The sequence below is a fragment of the Panicum virgatum genome, chromosome 2K, assembly GCF_016808335.1.
Source record: "Panicum virgatum strain AP13 chromosome 2K, P.virgatum_v5, whole genome shotgun sequence".
Taxonomy (NCBI): Eukaryota; Viridiplantae; Streptophyta; class Magnoliopsida; order Poales; family Poaceae; genus Panicum; species Panicum virgatum.
The window spans coordinates 62,157,361-62,176,991 of NC_053137.1; the positions used below are offsets into that span (position 1 = coordinate 62,157,361).

General features: G+C 44.3%; 3 protein-coding genes and 1 long non-coding RNA gene across 6 annotated transcripts; 2 read left to right on the top strand and 2 right to left on the bottom strand.

Annotated features, from left to right (window-relative positions):
- Nucleotides 1-244: 244 nt before the first annotated feature.
- LOC120695568 lies at nt 245-3,628 on the bottom strand. Its single transcript, XM_039978784.1, has 4 exons — nt 3,589-3,628; nt 3,183-3,484; nt 1,279-1,432; nt 245-581 (listed from the first exon to the last, which is right to left on the bottom strand). Exons 1-4 carry the CDS (start codon nt 3,626-3,628, stop codon nt 535-537), a joined length of 543 nt encoding a protein of 180 aa, XP_039834718.1. The 3' UTR covers nt 245-534.
- A 1,206-nt stretch (nt 3,629-4,834) lies between these two features.
- Nucleotides 4,835-6,618, top strand: LOC120692890. The gene is made up of 3 exons (XR_005682777.1): nt 4,835-5,131; nt 5,402-5,472; nt 5,561-6,618. It is a non-coding gene; the product is annotated as an uncharacterized LOC120692890 (long non-coding RNA).
- Nucleotides 6,619-8,115: 1,497 nt separating this feature from the next.
- LOC120692879 (transcription termination factor MTERF9, chloroplastic-like) lies at nt 8,116-11,544 on the top strand. The gene is made up of 6 exons (XM_039976278.1): nt 8,116-8,489; nt 9,342-9,414; nt 9,489-9,643; nt 9,733-10,422; nt 10,549-10,930; nt 11,023-11,544. Exons 1-5 carry the CDS (start codon nt 8,208-8,210, stop codon nt 10,879-10,881), a joined length of 1,533 nt encoding a protein of 510 aa, XP_039832212.1. The 5' UTR covers nt 8,116-8,207; the 3' UTR covers nt 10,882-10,930; nt 11,023-11,544.
- A 502-nt stretch (nt 11,545-12,046) lies between these two features.
- LOC120692899 (putative zinc finger CCCH domain-containing protein 51) lies at nt 12,047-18,191 on the bottom strand. 3 transcript variants are annotated; one of them, XM_039976288.1, is made up of 12 exons: nt 17,990-18,191; nt 16,268-17,124; nt 15,965-16,123; nt 15,686-15,859; nt 15,214-15,402; nt 14,937-15,110; nt 13,995-14,117; nt 13,704-13,886; nt 13,189-13,271; nt 12,912-13,079; nt 12,754-12,820; nt 12,047-12,510 (listed from the first exon to the last, which is right to left on the bottom strand). In XM_039976288.1, the coding sequence occupies exons 2-12, from the start codon at nt 16,552-16,554 to the stop codon at nt 12,456-12,458; spliced, it is 1,662 nt and encodes a 553-aa protein (XP_039832222.1). In that variant the 5' UTR covers nt 16,555-17,124; nt 17,990-18,191; the 3' UTR covers nt 12,047-12,455. The 3 variants fall into 3 exon arrangements, with proteins under 3 accessions (XP_039832222.1, XP_039832228.1, XP_039832234.1); XM_039976294.1 differs by lacking the exon at nt 15,686-15,859; XM_039976300.1 differs by lacking the exons at nt 12,754-12,820; nt 12,912-13,079; nt 13,189-13,271.
- Between the last annotated feature and the right edge of the window lie 1,440 nt (nt 18,192-19,631).

The following is a 19,631-nucleotide window of genomic DNA, read 5'->3' on the forward strand; positions in this document are numbered from 1 at the left end:
TCGATTCTTGCATTCGCAATGCCCTTTCGATCACGTTCTAAAGTCAAAGCTACTCGCGAAGTCCAAAAGATACGCAATTGTTCACAGCCTCTGTACACCTGTAAGGAGCGGCTAGGCAAACGAGTTGACTAATGTGGAAATACCAATAGCTAGATTCCTCGAGGTTGACCATAGGAACAGGAAAAATAACAAACCAAAGAACACCCGAAGAGTCAATAAATCGCAAAAAGATTGGAATAAGCCATGGCACATCAAGATATAACACGAGCTATAACTTCGCAATATGTATTACGGAATCATCTTTCCTATCGCCCGAGTGACTTGGGTTACCCAGTTACCCCTATGTTACACATATATTGTCACCATATAACTTAAACTTCTCCACTTCACCATACTACTACAATATATTATAGGGTAGCATCATAGAGTACCAGCTACGCCACGCACTTTTGTTTTCTAAGTGACAAACTGCATATATCAACCATGTTCCTCCACTTTACCGATATAATCTGTAAGTTAAGTGAAGAACCATGCTCAGAATAGACCAGCATTTGAGGCAGTCCTGATGATCTGAAAGAGAGCTGCATGGAGAGAATAGTAGAAAATTCAATTTCCTATTAAAAGAGTGCATAAAGAAGCTACTAAATAAAGAAATAATTTTGTTCATGCTTTAGGAAACTGAGATACTGCAAGCCTAAATCTCTGAAAGTCATCCAATTAGCTATGGTGACATTAAATCATTGCCCTGCCATTTTTATGACTCTTCTAATCCAAGTCATTATCAGATTAGAATAGCTAATGCCCATGGGTGGTAACATTAGCTGTCACCAACACGCATCTAGAGTAAACCATGTAACCATTTTGGGATCAATCAATGCACTCCAATTCTGAATCTGAGGAATGTGTTACTAAATGAATTTGAAGCATGGAAGTGCCTAAGTAGAAAGTACTTTGCCAAGAAACACTCTATTTTTAAACAAACTGACACTACAAATGCCCACAAACAGTTGGGCAAGGGGGGAAACCCCACTGACAGTGTAGCAAGCGCAAGTTAGTTGAACTACATATATAAAACACTACTCTTCAAAATAATAAGCATGCCACTGTAATATAAAACAAACTGAGGAGAACTTGTCTCTGGGTTGATGATTAACATATTTGGAACATATGGTCCAGAGCTGATTTGGTCAGTAAACAGATGCACTGGACTACCAAACGATAGGGTATGCAGGAAGACCAGCTACTCAACCATAAAACATCAGAGACATAAGGAATTACATGATCCAACAACAACGAAGACGAAGAACCCAAGCAGAATAGGTCCAAAAGGATAATCATTTGCTTTCTTGATTGTCTCAGGAACAGCTCCCCTCTTTGTGATGTTCTTCTCAAATCGTGCAATTTTCCTATCAGCAAGACGCCTTGAGGTAGTCTGCAAAAAAATAACATATCCAAAGAGATGTCGCGAAGAAACACTACATTGGATTAGTGCAGTACCAAGGAACTGAGGCATAGCAACCTTTAGATGGAATGACATACACTAAGTTGGAGATAATACACACATTCTATTTGAATAATCAATCCAAGAGGTTTATATACCAACTTCCCAGCTACTCAGGGGAAGGACAATCAATGCCCTATGGTGGTGTCGCCAGATTTTGCCCATTTACCCAAATTTGTATTCATGGTTAAAAGCACTAGGGGAAAGAGAAATATAATGCAATTATTATAAGAAATGAAAGCATGTAGCCCACCATTTGGTGTACCCTATCAAGTACTCCCTCCTTCCCTGTTTATAAGGCATACACGTATATCAAGATTCAAACCTTGTCATCTTTGACCAATAATTTGACTATTAAAATTTTATTTTTATAATGCAAATTTCATATGATTGGATTCATAATCAAATATATTTTACAATGATTATAAATTTATAATCAAAAGTGATATAATATATGATAAATAAATGGTCAAAATGTTGTTTAGAAGACCGTGTCATGTTCCACCATGCCTTATAAACGGGGAAGGAGGGAGTATTAACTTGTTAAATTCATCTTGTCAGCAGCAAGGTTCGAGTTTAAACCATAATGAAGTCCTAACCAACTGCCTGGAGAATTAAAATCACCTCTGGAAAGTACCCTAAAGCGATAAGCATTAAAAACTTGCTAAATTATGAAAGCGTTCAATAATATATCACAATCAGGATGACTAACCCATGAAAATGCAGAAGGAAATAAACTTGTCCTATGAAAAAAAAACAATAATAACTGAGAATCACATGTTTGCATGCAAACGTAACGTAAAACTCATCTTACACCAGCACACGACAGGCGTTTGCATGCAAACGTAACGTAAAACTCATCATACACCAGCACACGTCATTCATGATTCGAAAATCGACACCTGGCTAATCGATATCCCAAACGGCCAAACCTGGCAGTTTGCTAGCCAGCAATAGCCCACCACAACTTGCCCGCCAACTTTCTAACCCTTGAATGGGAAGAACGCGGCAAAGCATAGCACGTAAATCAACAATTTAAGCTAAAGGAAATGATGAACATCATAGAACACAAACTAAATACATACATGACATTCAGACAAAATTTGAAGGCAGATCTTAATGCAACATTGCCACATAACATGTAACCACTCTCAATTCTCAAAGAAGTATCCAGACCTTGGAATTCCAATGGCATAGAGGGAATTGACTCATTTCTTTGCCGTCCATAACATAAACAGAAAAAGGGGGTAAAAAAAGGTAGAGGATACCTGAAATCTTTTTTTTTTGCAAAAGCTGGATCCCTTTTAAAAAGCTAGACTAGATTCTTACGGACGAATCTTCCGATCTTCCTCAGCGGGGAAAAAACTATTACATGCCAGACAGGACCTAGATTCTACATATGCATTACAATATTCACGCCAGGTGCCGTCGAGCGGATCGCCGACGAAATACGGCGATTCGGCGTCTCTAGGGGGGGAGCCAGGATCGAATCGCGCAGATCTGCGCGAACTCGTCGGGGAGCAACGGAGGATGCTAACGCGGATTCTCCTAACCAGGCCGAACAAGCGTGCTTCATTCATCCCTCCCATCCCCCGCGATTCTTCCATCAAAAAAACAAAGTGCCAAATACGCAATTGCAGAAGGTCTAGAGTACGAGGTAGGGCGGGCCGACGGGGCTCACCATGGCGAGTGACGCTGGTCGGGTCGCCGCAGCCGACGCGGCGGGCGGCGGAGAGACGAGTGGGGGCGCGGAGAGAATTGGGAAGATGGGGACGGGAGTGCGCGAGGCGAGATGGTGACTGGGGTGTCTGAAGCCGGCCGGACGGGCCCCCGCGTCGTCGGGTTTTGTTGACCCGGGCCCGGCCGAACCCGCTCGCGCTTCCCGTGGGCCACCGCCTGCGCCCGACTCGTGAGCCGTGGCGCGCCACTGCGTGATGGTGGTGGACGCAGCCGTGATCCCGCTCCCGCCGCCCCGTCCAAAATCTGCTCGCCTTGATGGGAGCGTTTATCCTCGTCTAAATTTGGTCACCGCTGCTTCAGTACTTTGTGTCCGAGGGTCAACGCGATCAGTGTTGATCGGATCGTACCTTGGCCGTATCTCCCCAGGTATGCTGACGATTTGGTCATTCTTTTTTCGACGAAAACGCGATTTGGAAGACGGTAATTCTCCTGATGTTATGTGAGAATTGAATTGCTTCAATTGGTGCGCTTCGAAGATCCTTACGAGACTGTTTTCAAATAAAGATTATATTTCTGATTATATTTTCTTTTTTTCTCTGTACATGCATCTCTTTTACTTTAGTCCAAACACTATCGGAATGGTTAAAGTCCACTGCCCTGCGCTCCTCTCCCTGCATCCCACGGGAAAAACAGGACGCGTGTCGCGTTACCGCGAACTCTAGCAATTTTGCAAAAAAATACTTCTATTTTTTTAAATTATAGATAAATCCATTCCACCCAGAGTGCACAGTACCCACGTTCGTAAATTTTTAACAAAACTCTCAAATTAATGTTTATTTCCACACAAAGAAGAGAAAATCTGATAACACTGTTGTGTTTGCAAAAATCTCCCCATATACTTTTTCGTTTATGCCCTCCCACCGCACCCGAAGTCCCGAACCCTACCCCCTCTCCCTCCTCCCGGCCGCAGGCCACTCCCTCGCTCTCCCGCTCCCCGCCGCCACCTCCACTCCCCTTCTCCCTCTCCGCCTCCACTCCCCTTCCTCTCTCCGCCTGCTTCCGTCACATCTCCCTGCCGGCGCTCCTCCTACTCTCTGCCCTCGCTACTCGCTCTCGCAAGATCCAGATCGCCAGCAGGAGGGAGAGTTGGTGACGGCGCAGAGGTCCGCGGCGGCGGGGGTTAGCAAGAGAGAGAGCGCGCGCGAGCGGGGCGCGGAGGTGGAAGACGCGCAAAAGAGGCGGAGGAACTGGAGAGGGCCACGGCGCGTGAGGTTCGGCAGCGCGTCGACCAGCGATGACGCGGCTACAAGCGTGAGGTGCGTCGCTGCAAGGCGCTCAAATCGGTAGCCAGCCGTCGCCGTCGGCGACGAGGGCGGCGGGCGGCTGCGCATCGCCTGCACGGTCGAGGGCGTGGTGTTCGTGACCACATTGGCTGGCTTCCTGGCGGACGTCGAGCTCCTCGACCTGCCCTCCGGCGCGCCGCTGCTGGACGAGCTCGCCGCTGGCCCCACCCTCCGGCGCGCAGCTGCTAGGCGAGCTCTCCGTTAGCCTCGGCGCCGACGGGTTCCGCCCCTCGGACCCGCTGCTGCTCGTGAAGGTCACGGATTTCGCCTGCAGTGGGTTCGTCGCCGGCAAGTTGCTCTTCAGGTGTGCCCTGCTCTTGCTTTCCTTTCTTGTCTTCAATTGTTTGCCAGATCTTGGATAAAAAAAAGGTTACTCTTTGTTGTTAATCGTGGCTTGTCATTTGCTCATTAAAATTACTGCTACCTGATGATGGATGGATCATGGAGAGATAAATCGATTTATCTTCTATCATCTTTCGCCTGCTATTATGTTGCCGTGGTATAATCTGCTACTCTGCTATGTTCTGAATGTTCCTAGCTTTTCAGCCTTCCATGCTCTAAGTTTGCGTCTCCAAATTCAGGCTCTTGGGAGCCAGATAGTAGGAAGGTATTAGCATTTCTTATTTCTTGTTAGCTGCTAATTTTTGGCTTGAATAATGATAATTTGCTAGGATTTTGCAGTCACAGATTATAGTGAAACCCGAAGAAGCTTTACAAGAATCCTGAAATGCAATAGAAAGAAATTCATTCATACATCTATAGCTATCACCTTTCACGCTTCTCCACTGTTATTTGTTTACCTCTAATTTTCCTTTCCTTATTTTAGTCTCATGTTAAAAATATCCCAATTTATTTTTTAATGCTCTATACTATTCAGTGCTGATGCTGGACAAAATATCATTAAGGAACCTCAACTTGTAGCTCCCCAAAATGAAAGAAATGATCAAGGTGATTAGCATGAATGTCTTGGATGTTTTAAAGACAGATCAAATCTTGGTCATTCTGAGTTTTTTCACTGTTAACTCCATGAATGCAGTTCGTTCAAAGAAATGATAACGGCGTCAAAGGAGGAGTACGAGCAACTTCCTCCCTACATGAAGAGTCTAGCATCCTGGGAGGTCTGAATTTCTTACCCACTTGGACGCCCATAGAACTTTATGCATGCTGGATATGCATAGTCATAAAATTACAACATGTGTTTCTTGAAATTAGTAACTTTACTCTCTAAGTAATAAGTAAATCAGTTGAAGACAAATATTCTGCAACATCTTCACTTGCTATTTCCTCAAATTATTGCTTTTTTTCTTTGTCTTCTTGATCCAAAATGGACTCGTGGTGTCGTGATTCATGAGCCAGGGCAATAGCTATGTTATCAGTGTGGTCTGCCTCAGAGTTGCGCTGTTTTGTTCCATTAGGAATTGCAGGATGGAATATGCGAATTAAATTCATACTTTGGCAGTAACAATGCATTGAATCAAAATGATACTAGAGCAATAGGACTTGGTATGTGCAGTTACTTCTCTTCGCCTGTAAATTTGGAAATTTCACATGTTATAGCACTCTGAACAAAAAACTTTTTGTCAGGTTGTTTCATTGCCACATGCTCTTGAGGAATTTCTGGTTGTGTTATGGTAGTTAGCCATGGTTCTTACATGTGGCAAAATTACACTCTTTGAGAATAACAATCGTGGTTTTCAAATATTAATTTTTGGAAGTATTGTGACATAAGGCTTGAGAATTTATTCTTAAATGTGTGAATTTCATCCTAAATTTCTTTAAAATAAATCCACTAATGCATTTGTGATGATGCCTTCATGCAACAGCAAAGAAAATTGAAAAGAAAATGAAAGGTGTTGATCTAAATGTTCATGCACCTGTCATCCTTATGTTAGAAAAAGTCATTCATTATTTTCACATCCCAGGAACAATAGGAGTTTGAGTACATATACACAATTTAGACTGCCACTATGCTGTATAGAGTACACGAGTACCATAATGCACACCCTGCACCTGTATTTCCTTATACTCATTTGTGGTCTTTGTGATAGGTTTTGACTTTGGAGTATAATGCCTGTATCATGACCTCATTGTGCAACAGAAAGGCCCCTGGTTTTGTTATTCTTCCTGCTCTCCTATGTTTATTTCTAATTTTCCTGTGTGGCTTCTTAACAGGCTGGTAAATTGCCAATAGAAGTTTTTGCATCCAGAGGATAGGCGGTATGCATTGAGATTGTTTTACTTGTAACAAACCCTTTGAAGAAATTTCCAAACCTGAGCATTCCTCAAATGCTTAAACAAGAAGCATGCATCCTTGCTCTAATATTTATTTGATTCTATTGCTGGATTTAACTATTGAAATGGTAGGGCGCGCAATGCATGACAATTTCAAATAAAATTGCTCTATATTGCAGATGCACTGGTACAACTGTCGGAGTTTGCGACTATGAACCAATGTGATGGCCGAACTCAAAATGGCGCAACTTGCAGGTAGAATGGGATGAACATGGGTATGGAGAAGGACCTGAAAGAGTTAGCCTATGGGATATTAAAACTCCAGAAAACTCTCTGGTTTTCTCTTCTCAATTGAATTCGAAGCGGCTAAGTGGCTACCCAGTTATGGAGGTACATCTCTTCTCTACCATCATCCAGGTTTTCATTCTTTAGGATTAGGCAGCAAGCTGAAACAATCTTACTTTTCCATTCATAGTTCATGGGCTACAAATTGAATATGTAAATATGTCATCAATTCCAAGGGCACAAGCAAATCCTTTTGGTGACTTGAAACACATGGAAAGGATCAGCTCAGAGTTGGCTTTGATGCTTCTCAGTCAATCTGGCTAGATGATGTTAACATGTTGATGTTGTGTTTGCTACCGGATGTGGTGGCTTCGTATTGAATTCATCTTATACCATGCATATATTTCAATTTTCACTTTTTTACCTTATGTTCTAGTTGTATTAATATGTTTAGTGGCGGAGCTCCCAGGCAAGGTAAGGCAGTACCAGAAGTATCTCGTCCTCAGGTATGGCAACTGTTGATCCTACCCTGATTTTTCCACTAGTCGTTGACTGTGTCTCGACCGACAATATAGTTTGCCCCGTCATGCCTTACCAGTCGAAGCTGGTGTCGCTAGTATTTATAAGTTTTTTCATGCTAATATTTCTTTTTTTAGAATATAAAGAAAAATCCCAGCCTTGAAAATCGGTGGGTACTGAATGAGCAGGTGACTAGGCGCCACGTCGGTGTAAAACGCCACAGAAACCGGATAATGTTGAAAAACAAACGGTTTTGATACTTGGAGGTTGTGAAAGATTTCTGATTTTGTACATCAAAATTGAAAAACGGACTAATGCAATAGTTGAAGATTGTAAAAAGACATTTTTTCATAAAATGAAATAGAGTCTGCCGCCCCAAATGCAGCCCACAAAAGCTTGGGGAGGAAGACCAAGAAGAGCCCTCCACACACCATGTGCGTGGCAAGCTTCTGGCCCGGCCCAGTAGCCTTAAACCCTCCTCCGGTCTCCTACCTTCTGCGGCGCGCACCCGCAGCGCTCCACGTCGTCCGCCAGCAAAGATTCTTCCTTCGTCCTCATCCAAACCCCCATCCCCACCGCCGCAGATAAAAATCCAAAACAAAAATCCAAGGCCGCGCCGTACGCCTACCTCCGCCTCGCCCGCGCCGATGGCGCTGCAGCTCCAGCTGCCGCGGCCGCCGCCACTGCGCCTCGCCGCCGTTCGGCTCCCTTCCCCGGCCGCCCCGGCCCGTGGCGCCTCCGCTTCCGCGGCCGCCCTCCGCGCCCGCGCTGGCGGCGTCGCGTTCTCGCTCCAGACGAACGTGCGCCTGCTCAAGCCCAACCGCCGCGTCCGCCGCTCTCGGGACCCCTACTACGACCTCGACGAGGATGAAGACGACGAGGACGAGGAGTTCGAGGAAGAGGACGACGACGAGGGCTACGACAGCGATGTAAGTTAGCCCCATTGCCGCTCTGCCACATAGGTTTGCTTGCTGGAACACCGCTCGATTCTCGTAGGACAACCTGATCATTATTACCCTTTGATCATCTTAACAACGCCATGTTATTAACAATTAAGTGAGCCTTTTACTCGCTGCCGTGCCGTTCACATGTGTAGCACATTTGGCATTTGAAATGCAGAGTCTACAGGTAAGTCGGACACCCTCTGATGGTACAATTGGCTAAACTTTAGTGGGCCAAGTAGCATCAGCTGTTGAAAGTACTGACTTTGTAGCATTTGCACTTTCCTGCATTGAGTAGATAGTTGTCATGGAAGGATGACCATTGTGTAGATGACGGATTGCTCCCTGATGCCCATGTCTCATGCTGCAAACATTATATTCTTCACAGAAAGACCTTCGGATATAGAGTGGTCAAATCTTCCTGCAGCGTGATACTGTGATGTTATACCATAGTGGCTCAGAGGGTTAGCTAAATGTTTACTGGATGGCTGTAAACTGATAACGATGCTATATTTACTGAATATAAGAGTCCATCAAAATCCATATGTATATCCTCACAAAAACACCACATGCATAGTATTGTGAATAAGTGCCTCAACGAGTCTGTGTTTTCAAGAACCATTGAATGGTTGACTGGAAGACTGAAATGCATTGTTTCACTTAGCGCCAAAAAAAAATTCCTGAAGTCTGAGTTCAAATTACATGATAGTTGGATGTTGAACATGGAAACTTTTTGTGTTTGTATAGCTTGTTGTTTATTGATCCATGGAACATCAATCTCACCATTAGTACTTCTAATCTATGGCAGTATCCTAACTTAATGCCTGGTTAACTTTTTAGGATGATATGTCAGGTTTGGAATATCCTGGTGTACTCTATTCAAACAGCCCTCATGCTCCAAGCAAGAGGCCAGGTATCTTAAAAGCTATGCTAAATCCTTTAGAAGTAGTGGCTGCTTTACTTCCTACTAAAACTCTATTGCTCCAGTACTGCAGACTCCATTGATAAAAGAAAACTGGGAAGGAGGACAACTGGAAACTCGTGGTAAATATGGCAGTCTGGAGAAAATTAATTCTCTTCTTCCTAGGAGTAAAGTGGGACGATCGTCACCAGATCTTATGAACATGGACAGTGAAGTAGAGGTAAGTTACTCAGCATGTAATTGTAGCCTATCCATGTTATGCATTTTGTGGTGCACTCTGCACTGAGTAACAATTGTTTCTTGTTGCAGTTGAAAAATGAAAGCATTTCTCGAAGTTTGTTCCAGAAACTGCAAGAAGAATATGAATTCGATGACAAATGGTTACCACTGGTTGATTACTTGTGCACATTTGGACTAAAGGAATCTCATTTTACATACATCTATGAGAGACATATGGCCTGCTTTCAAATCAGTCAGGCTTCAGCAGAAGAAAGGTTGGATTTCCTGCTAAATGCTGGGGTTAAAAGCAAGGATATGAAGAGGATACTGGTTAGGCAGCCACAGATTCTGGAATACACTCTTAGCAATCTGAAATCTCATGTTGATTTTCTGGTGGGCATTGGGGTTCCCAGTACACGAATAGGGCAAGTTATTTCTTCTGCTCCTTCGATGTTCTCTTACAGCGTGGAGCAGTCTCTGAAGCCAACGGTAAGGTACCTGATTGAGGAAGTAGGTATTGAGGAGAGTGATGTGGGCAAAGTAGTGCAGCTAAGCCCACAGATTCTGGTGCAGAAAATTGATAGTGCATGGAAATCTCGATCCCTTTTTCTATCAAAAGAATTAAGTGCTCCCAAAGGTAGCATTGTTAAGATGGTGACAAAACACCCTCAGCTACTTCATTACAGCATTGAGGATGGAATCTTGCCTCGCATCAATTTCCTGAGAAGCATTGGTATGAGAAACTCTGATATTCTCAAAGTACTGACAAGTCTTACTCAGGTATTATTTCTTCATACATGTCATCATGCCTGTCCTTTTGTTCTTTTTTTTCTGCTTGCAATTATGTTTGTTGTTCGATGTACTACATGTATCTCATGGTAGTTTCCGTTACACATTTCTTTTCAGGTGTTATCTTTGTCCTTGGAGGGCAATCTCAAGCCAAAGTATCTTTACTTGGTTAATGACCTTAAGAACAATGTTCAAGCCTTAACAAAATATCCAATGTACCTGAGCTTGTCTCTCAATCAGAGAATTCGTCCCCGACACCGTTTTCTTGTTTCATTGAAGAAAGCTCCAAAGGGTCCATTTCCTCTGAGCTCCTTTGTGCCCACAGATGAGCGTTTTTGCCAGAGGTGGGCTGGGACTAGCTTGGAGAAATACCATACATTCAGACAGAGCTTGCTGCTTACAGGTTTTGCTGAGAAGTCTGGAAGGAAAACATTAGTCTCAAGACGGTAGATAGCTAGCTGGTGGGAAATAGGTTTCTTTTGAGCCTATGCTCTTAACGGTAAGATGATTTCTTCTACAACACTCTTCTTAATTCTTTGGGGTTTCTTTGGATAATGTTTTCCATAGCACTGATTGGTTCGCTGTTTCCAGGAAATGGTCTTCATAGTTGACTTGATACTTTGACGATCAATGGGTTTATGATAAATACTTCACTAACTACAGCTTATATCGTATTGTTCATATCACCTCCCTTTACAAAGTCTTCATCGGATTCCTCCCATCAGTTGCAACTGAATGGTCATCTATGAGAACTGTGTTATGCCAGAATGGTTGGCGGGACACTCAGTTATCTAGTTCTAGGGGTATCTCAACTTGATTGCTAGTTACTATTAACACAACTGCTGAATGAAATGATACTTCGTAGCCTAACGGTGTAAGAGGGCCATTAAGGGCAGCCTTCTGGACCACTGTAATCCTGTAATGCCGTTTAACCTTGAAATTCCCTTTTTTGTTAAGGCTTGTTATCACGAATTACAAAAACTCTTGTAGTTGCTAGTTCCTACCATTTCTTGGTCTTGTGTGGAAAGATCTCCTTATGATGTACCGTCAGGCTGTATTGTGGTATATTAATTATTAGCTAACTAACTATAAACAGGGAGCTGTTTGGATCCATTAGCTAATAGGTTGGTGGATTGTCTATAATGCCCTTTCTCTTTATTTATTCCCATTTCTCATTTTCTCATCCTCAGACCGGAAACATATCTCAAGTGAATCTATCCGTGTTCATTGTGTGTGGTGCGGTCAACATGGCGAGCAGTGGGGGGACCTGTGTGGCGTGTCTGTGTACTACTGTACCGAATAGAGTGTGGGTTAGGCCAGGGCGAAAAAGTCCTTGGAAAACAATGTCGCTTCCACGACTTGTGCCGTGCTGTTTCGCTGGCGATGGAACTGGAAAACAAATTGATTGAAGAAACATCGCAAACCTATTAAACATATCTCAGCCGGAAGAGGAAGTGACTGTTAGATGATGATGGTGGCAGTAAAAATTTGATAGTACAATCACAGGTGTAAGCAGGTCGATCATGGACCATGTTTTCAGGCAGTAAGCACCGTTCCACAATTGGAGATTCATTACGTCGGCAAGACCCAACAAATTTAACGGAGAGCGACAACAGAAACAAACCAACAGGTGCCCTATCCACGGTTCATTCCATTTTCAGATTCTCAGAAATAGACTGAGTTTAACATTGTATCATTCCCATGCATCTTGGACTAGATTGCACGGCTATAGTCTCACTTCACAAGGATGTTTCTACATGAACCTACTCGTGCCCCGATTTACGCCTTTCCAGCCATATATTATCCAGATGCAACAGTAGGTCATAACAGCTTTTGTATGACTCGGCTCAACTAAGAAAAATCACCTTCCAGTTCAATGCAGTTGCTGACTGCACACCGAACTGCATCTGAAGAACTTATATCTAAATATCTAATCTGCTGTATATACAGTACCAAGTCACCGACCAGAGCGCTTCCAGTTTGCTCCTAGTACACTTACAGATTCGGTTCCTCACTTTCTCATATCAGTAAACACCGTCTAGGGTTTCTGGAAGCCTCAAGTCATCCCTGCAAAATAGACTGCACAGTCCATATGTTCAAGTCAGATTAATTGAGTGGCAAAAAAGAGAAGGTATACAATAGTGCAGCACGTCTAGAGTGCTCAAATATACATTTTTTTTGAAGCCCTAAATGGCTATTCACGTTCAAATTTGACCCCCAAGGCCTATGAATGTCTTTAAAGTTTCTATGTTACATAAGTAAATTATACTATAAATCAATAGGAGGTAGCTGAGAGTAGCTAACATAAAGAAGAAATCTCACCTATCTTGATCTGCTGATGTCTCATCCAAACGATTTGACACATGTGATAATTCTGTGGTATTGTCACCTGTAAGTTTTGCAGGATCAAGTAAGGTTATTATTAAAATAACTGGAAAAGGTGCAGCAAAATACAAGCCAAACATGGAAAATGTTCCAACCTTGTGAAGGTCTTGCTTCACCAACAGACTGAACAGACAGGTTGTGCGTTGGTGGTGAAACCATGACTGGCCCAGCATTAGTACTGCTCTTTTCAGTAACAGTTCCTTGATCACACCCTCTATTCAGCTTCTTCCCAAATATGTCATGGTCACTTGATAATTGTTCTTCTGTAGGGTTGGGCAGAGAAATAACTCAATGCAAAATATATTGTCGCAGTTTGGGTTAAATGCACCAGGAGTGACACATAACGAAAACAAGATTTTATTCATTACTGACCTGTATGATTCTCGTGAATAACACTAACATCTGACACCTCGCGTGGACCGGGTATAGAATGGGCATCTTCCCGAGCTAACGTCCTGTATTTTTCAACAGATTGAAACATCCAAGCTTGAAAATACAAAATAGAATGCCTTTATTGTAGAACATGTAAAGGGGAAAAAAGGAGAAGAGCTGAGTAGCACAAAGGTTGTAATAAAGAAATAGTGCACGAACGCCAAACCAGTTCGTGTTTTTAAGTTAGTAAAGTTACGTTGCAGGGACCTAAACCAACAAAACCAGAAGCCTTAACGATAAATAAATTTAGTTTGTAGCTTGTGTATAGCAAATAAGGCTAGTGAATAAATAAATGGTGATAACCAATAGCCTGATGCCCACTGTAAAAGTAAGAGAAAAAGCAGCTCATGCAAATTTTGACCACAGTAAACAGTAAATATCCTAAGTTTAAACTGTGGTAGTACAACATATGCAAGCAACAAGCGACAGAAAACAGCCAAGTATTAGAACCTTACTCTGATCCATGTTTTTCATTGTAAGGTTCGACGAAAACATGATCTCCACAGATGAAGTGAGAGGTCCTTGAACATCTTTCTGGTAAGATTTGTTTTACTGTCTCGGGGTACTCAAAGCTCACATAACCAAACATGTGTTTCTTCTGAAGTGGAATTCGCACATTATTGACAGGGCCATAGTGGCTGGAAGAAATATCAGGATAATATTATTTACAGTTGCATAAAGCCATAACAGGTAGAGGCTTCATAACTAATGCAGCGAACACTAAAGTTAGAGTTAGACGGCAATACCTGAAGTAATTCCAAGCATCATTTCCAGTGAATGTGCTTTTAGGGTTGAAGGTAATAAAAATCTGGTTAGAACTATTTATTGCAGAAGGCATCACCGATTTGGAACCATGATGCTGCCCACATCTGCAGTTTAAACATATGCAGAGTTTAACTATCCAAAGTCATCTTGAAGAAAGACAGATACAAGAGTACTTAAAAAGCATAGCTCATATGAAATTGTGAACATGGATAATAAAAAAGGGTAACATGCTAAACCATGCACGGGATATTATTTAACGGAAATGGTACTACTACCATTTCAGCTGGCTGGTTGAAATGACGGCAAGCTTCTGACATCCTTTGTGATAAGAGGGTACCACAAAAGCTAAAAGGCAAATTCTATAGGACAGCAATTCGTCCGGCGATGTTATACGGTGCTGAATGTTGGCCTACAAAAAGGCGACATGTCCAGCAACTGAGTGTAGTAGAGATGCGGATGTTGCGGTGGTTTTGCGGGCACACAAGGGGGGATAGAGTCCGGAACGAAGTTATTCGGGATAGGGTTGGGGTGGCACCAATTGAGGAGAAACTTACCCAGCATCGGCTGAGATGGTTTGGACATATCTAACGAAGGCCTCCTGAGGCGCCGGTGCGTAATGGGGTTCTTGAGCGGGTCGATAATGTAAAGAGGGGTAGAGGTAGACCTAAACTGACGTGGGATGAGTCGGTTAAGAGAGACCTTAAGGATTGGAATATCTCTAAAGAGATAGCTTTGGATAGGAGCGCTTGGAGACTAGCTATCAATGTGCCTGAACCTTGAACTTATTTCTTTCGGGTTTCATCTCTAGCCTACCCCAACTTGCTTGAGAAAAAAGGCTATGTTGTTGTTGGTACTACTAGGTTTTGCACTGTAGTACAGTATGTATGCAGCAAGCAACAGACAACAAAATATTAGATCCTTACTGCAGTTCACATTTTTCCTTGTACGCTTTGACATGTACTTGATCTCCACAGATGAAATGAGGGGTGCTTTCTGATAAGATCCGTTCTGCCGTCCCAGGGTCCTGGAAGCTCACAAAACCATACATGCGCCTTCCTTGAGGTGGAATTCGCACATTATTGACAGTACCATACTGACTGGCAGAAACATCATGATAATGTTATTTACAGCTGCATAACTACATAACAGGTAGAGGCTTCATTTCAAAATGCACCAAACACTAAAGTTAGACGGCAATACCTGAAGTAGTTCAGAACATCTTCTTCAGTGAATTTGCTTTCAGGTAAGAAAACAACATAAATCTGGTTAGGATCACTTCTAGCAGAAGGCACCCCCAATTTGGAGCTATGATCCAAGTACTTAGGAGGGTCTTCCACGGGGACAATATAATGTGTTTTTTCTCTCTTCATGAAATGACACGCAGCTCTCCTGCATCGTTCGAAAAAAAAACAATATAATGTGGAACAACTGTAGAGGCAACTTTCAAAAATCACCTTGAAGAATGACAGTTATAAGAGCAAAGAGTACTTAAAACATATGTGACAAGTCACAGAAAATTTTGAACATGGTTAATAAAAAAGATTCTAGCCTTCTAGGTGTCAACATGCTAAACCATTCCACATATATCATTTAACAGGAATAGTAGTAGTAGTTGACTGCACATATATGTAAGTGGCAAGCAACAGAATACAACCAAATATTAGATCCTTACTCTAGTTCATGTCTGTCCCTGTACTCTTTGACACGAACTTGATCTCCACAGATGATATGAGGCATCCTTTCTGATAAGATCTGTTTTGCTGTTCCGGGGTCCTGGAAGCTTACAAAACCATACCTGCTCCTTCCTTGAGGTGGGATTTTCACATCATTGACAGTACCATACTGACTGGCACATGTATCATTATAATGTTATTGCTTCATAAGTCATAACTACATAACACGTGAGGCTTCATGTGAAGATGCATCAAGCACTAAAGTTAGACAGCAATACCTGAAGTAGTTGCGAACGTCATCTTCAGTGAATTTGCTTCCAAGCAAGAAAGTAACATAAATCTTGTTAGGATCACTGCTAGGAGGCATGGCCAATTTGAAACCATGAGCCAAGTACTTAGGAGCATCTTCCGCCGGGACAATATAATGTTGTTCCTTTCTGAGGTTGAAACAAGCTTAGTCATAATGAGTATACTTAGAAAAATAAAACAATAGTGCTAATAGTTGAGAGAAATAATGCAACCTAAGAAACAAACAATCTATTTAAAGTAAAACTAGCTGGGTGCATAAGAAAAGAAGAAACCTCTCAAGGACTCGGGTGGTTTTAAGTCGCATGAGCAGATCTGTTAGGCTACAACCAAACTTTCCATGCTGCTGGCCCTCCGTGACGAATCTCTCAATCCGCAGAGGCTTTCCATACCTGTCAATGTACATATTTGCAAGAGACTCGATTGGGAGACTTGGTGGTCGCAGCAAAAACAGGAGTTCTCTTATCTCCTTCTCCAATATGAGCTCCTGCGAGCCAGTGAATTCAGGAGATGGGCACTGAAAAGATCTAGTAGGACCATTGGGGGCGAATGGAGCATGCATTCCATGAAAACTGCCGCTTGGATGTAACTTAGGCAGCCAAGGGTGCACTGGTCCAATTTGAACATTGAGCGGTAATGGAGCCTGAAACTCATGAGAAATGTCATTGAGGCAAAACTGAGACTGTGAATGGGGCAAAGGGAATGGAGCCGGAAATTCATGAGAAATGCCAGTTGAGTGAAACTGAGGCTGCAAATGGAGAAAGGGGAACGGAGCCTGAAATTCATGAGAAATTCCCCTCGGATGAAACTGAGGCCATGGATAGGTCCAGTGAAATGGAGCCTGGATTCCTTGAAAACTGTCGACTGGATGAAACTGAGGACACAAGTGGGGGAATGGTTGTAAGCCATGTCACTCTTTAGGTGGCTGCAATGGTGGTGGCTGTGGGAATTGTTTCGCCGCCTCAACAATCAGGGGAGCTATTTTGTCATCTAAGGCAAGTAGTTGTCTGATCTCTGCAGGTGTTTTGGAAGAGATGATGTGGGCAACAATCCCCTCGGGTTCCATGGATGAAGCAACCGGACCCTATCCAGCAACAAGCCTTCACATTCCTTTAACTCCATTTCTTGTTTACTGCAGCAGAGAGAACAAGAAGTTGTAAGTCAGTGCGGTCTGGAAATCAAGATTCAGCATCAGCAAATGCAGGGCACTCCTTTTAGGGAAGCATGAAGCAATACGAACAAGTAAACCACGGAACGGAACCATGGAGAGCGGTAAATAGTAGGGGGGGGTTTCTGTAAATATTCGGATCGCGATCCCAATTAGAGGGTTATTTAACAAATTACAGGGGTATTTTTCTAAAACTTCCGCACCGCCATCCAATCCTCCGCCGCCGATACTCGGAGCTCCGCCTGATGCCGGCCGTCGCTTGCGCACCTCTCTTCTTCCTTCTGCCTGACTTGCATCCCCAGTCGTCGCCACGCTCGCCGACGGCCCAAGTGAGCGTCCCCCGCCGCCCCTCATCTGCCCCAAGCGAGCGCGGCGCGTGTGCCGCCTTTGCTTCGTCTCGGGCCCACGCCGCCGCCTTCTACCCCGCCGTCGCTCGGTGCTGAGGTCCAGGGACGCGCCGAGAGGCCTAGGGATCTAGAAACTTCGAGGATGCAGCTTTTATGTGCTGGCCACATGGCGTTGGCGTCCCTCCTCGTCGCTGTGCTCTCGGCCTCCAACCAAAGCTCACCGAGACCTAATCCTGCGATTAGTGAGCCAGTTGCAACGCGAACTGCCGCGATGAGAGAACAAGAGGAAACGCGAGATGAACTGGCGCGCCCGCGACAACGCCACCACTAGCCGCACTAGCGGTTCAAGCCCCCCGACTCCCAGAACTCAGCGAAATCAAGCCCATCGAAAAACCGCCATTTCCGTTGTACCAGATGCTCCTCCGAGAGCCCCCACCAGGGATAGTGCAAGGGCAAGTTGTTTGGGATCCCAGCGCACTGACCTCATCTTCCTCGGGAGTACGGGACCCCGCGGAACCAAGCAACGGAGATGGAGAGGGCGAAGGGAGCGGGAGCGGCGCGGCGCGGCGCTGGGGGCTTGATCGAGAGCGGCGGCGACGCCGTACGCCGCGGAAATGGCACTCCGCGCGCGGATGGAAATTTTTGCCCGGGGGTTGGAATTGGAATTTGGAAAGGCGGTGGCCTCTGCCGGTTGGGGAGCAGTGGTTTTTACATTTTTTCCATTATATTATAAGGAAGGTTACTCGGTGGGTTAGCACGTTTAAACAGGCCCTACAGATTTAGCACTACTGCAGCTAGAAATCTTACATTTTTACCACTTTTGCCTACGTGGCAGGACACGGCGGCAGACCATGTTGGCGCCCGGTCAGCAAGGCGAGGCGAAATGTCCTTTGTGCCCCCGCCCCTTTGTTCATGCGCCCGTGACCCCCGGTCTAGTCCGTTGACCGCTCCCACTCTCCTCACCCCCCCCCCCCTCTCGCTATCCCGCCACCGCCAACGCCTTTCTTCCCCACTGCGCCGCCACCTCACGCCTCCCCCAGCGCAACGGCGGCCAGGGCTCTTGCCATGGTGATCGCAATTCCATTCCGCCGCGACTAAGGGAAAGGTACGTGGGCTTGTTTCCTCATGGCCACCCGCTGAGATTAGGGTTAGGTTTTGCGGGATCTCAGGTTTTGCGGCTTTTGATTTCTTGTTTCTCGGTTCAGGCGTGTGATGTAATAGGTCGCCATCTCCCGTGGCCGCAATGGATCCTTGTGATTGTCCTCTCTAGTGAGTTCTTAAGCTCCACCCGATGAATGTGTCTACTATGCATAGCAAGAGCGTGTGTGGGTCCTCATTTGTTTTCATTATTTATGATGATGCCAGGATTGATCCTGGCAGTGCGTTTAGGCTAGTTGTTAAGGTTTCTCCATATGTTGCTGATGGTGAATATGGGCTAGTGGAAATGGCAAAGCAGCAGCATAACATATGGTTTGATAGGAACAGTCAGTACTCTCTTGCTCAATTCAGTGAGGATTTGGCCTCAAAGATTATATGGGGCCTGGTCAAACACTTGCAGTTTGGGTTCTTGACCAAGATACTGGGTCTGAGTGGAATCTAAGGAGGGATGAACATATGCAGCAGATGATTAAGGATAGATGGGATGAGAGACAGGCTATTCTTGTAGTAGATGTTGTGAGCAAGGACTCTATTAAGGGAAAATCTTCATCAGATGCTTCAAAAGGTAGATGTGTCTCTGGTGTGACTAATGGAACCAATGCAGAGGCTACTGGTGTTGAAGGATGTGGTGATACCAACAGTTCCCCGCAAGCAGCACCTGCTCAACAGCCACCAGCAGTTGATTGGAGCACTCTGACCATTTTAGAGAACCCAGATGATGATGGTATAGCTGCACAGGTTGTTGATGAGGACCTTGTATTTGAGGCAATGGGATTCAAGGATGCTGTGGAACCAGAAGAAGCTGGGCATGGACAAGATGTGCCATTTCCAGCTATGTCAGCAGAGATGTAGGAAGACATCAATGAAGCAGCTGTAAATGTTGATGACACAGCTGATGAGGAACCACTGTATGAATGGGACAGGAACCATCCTGATCTGAGTGTAGGCATCTGGTACCCCATCATG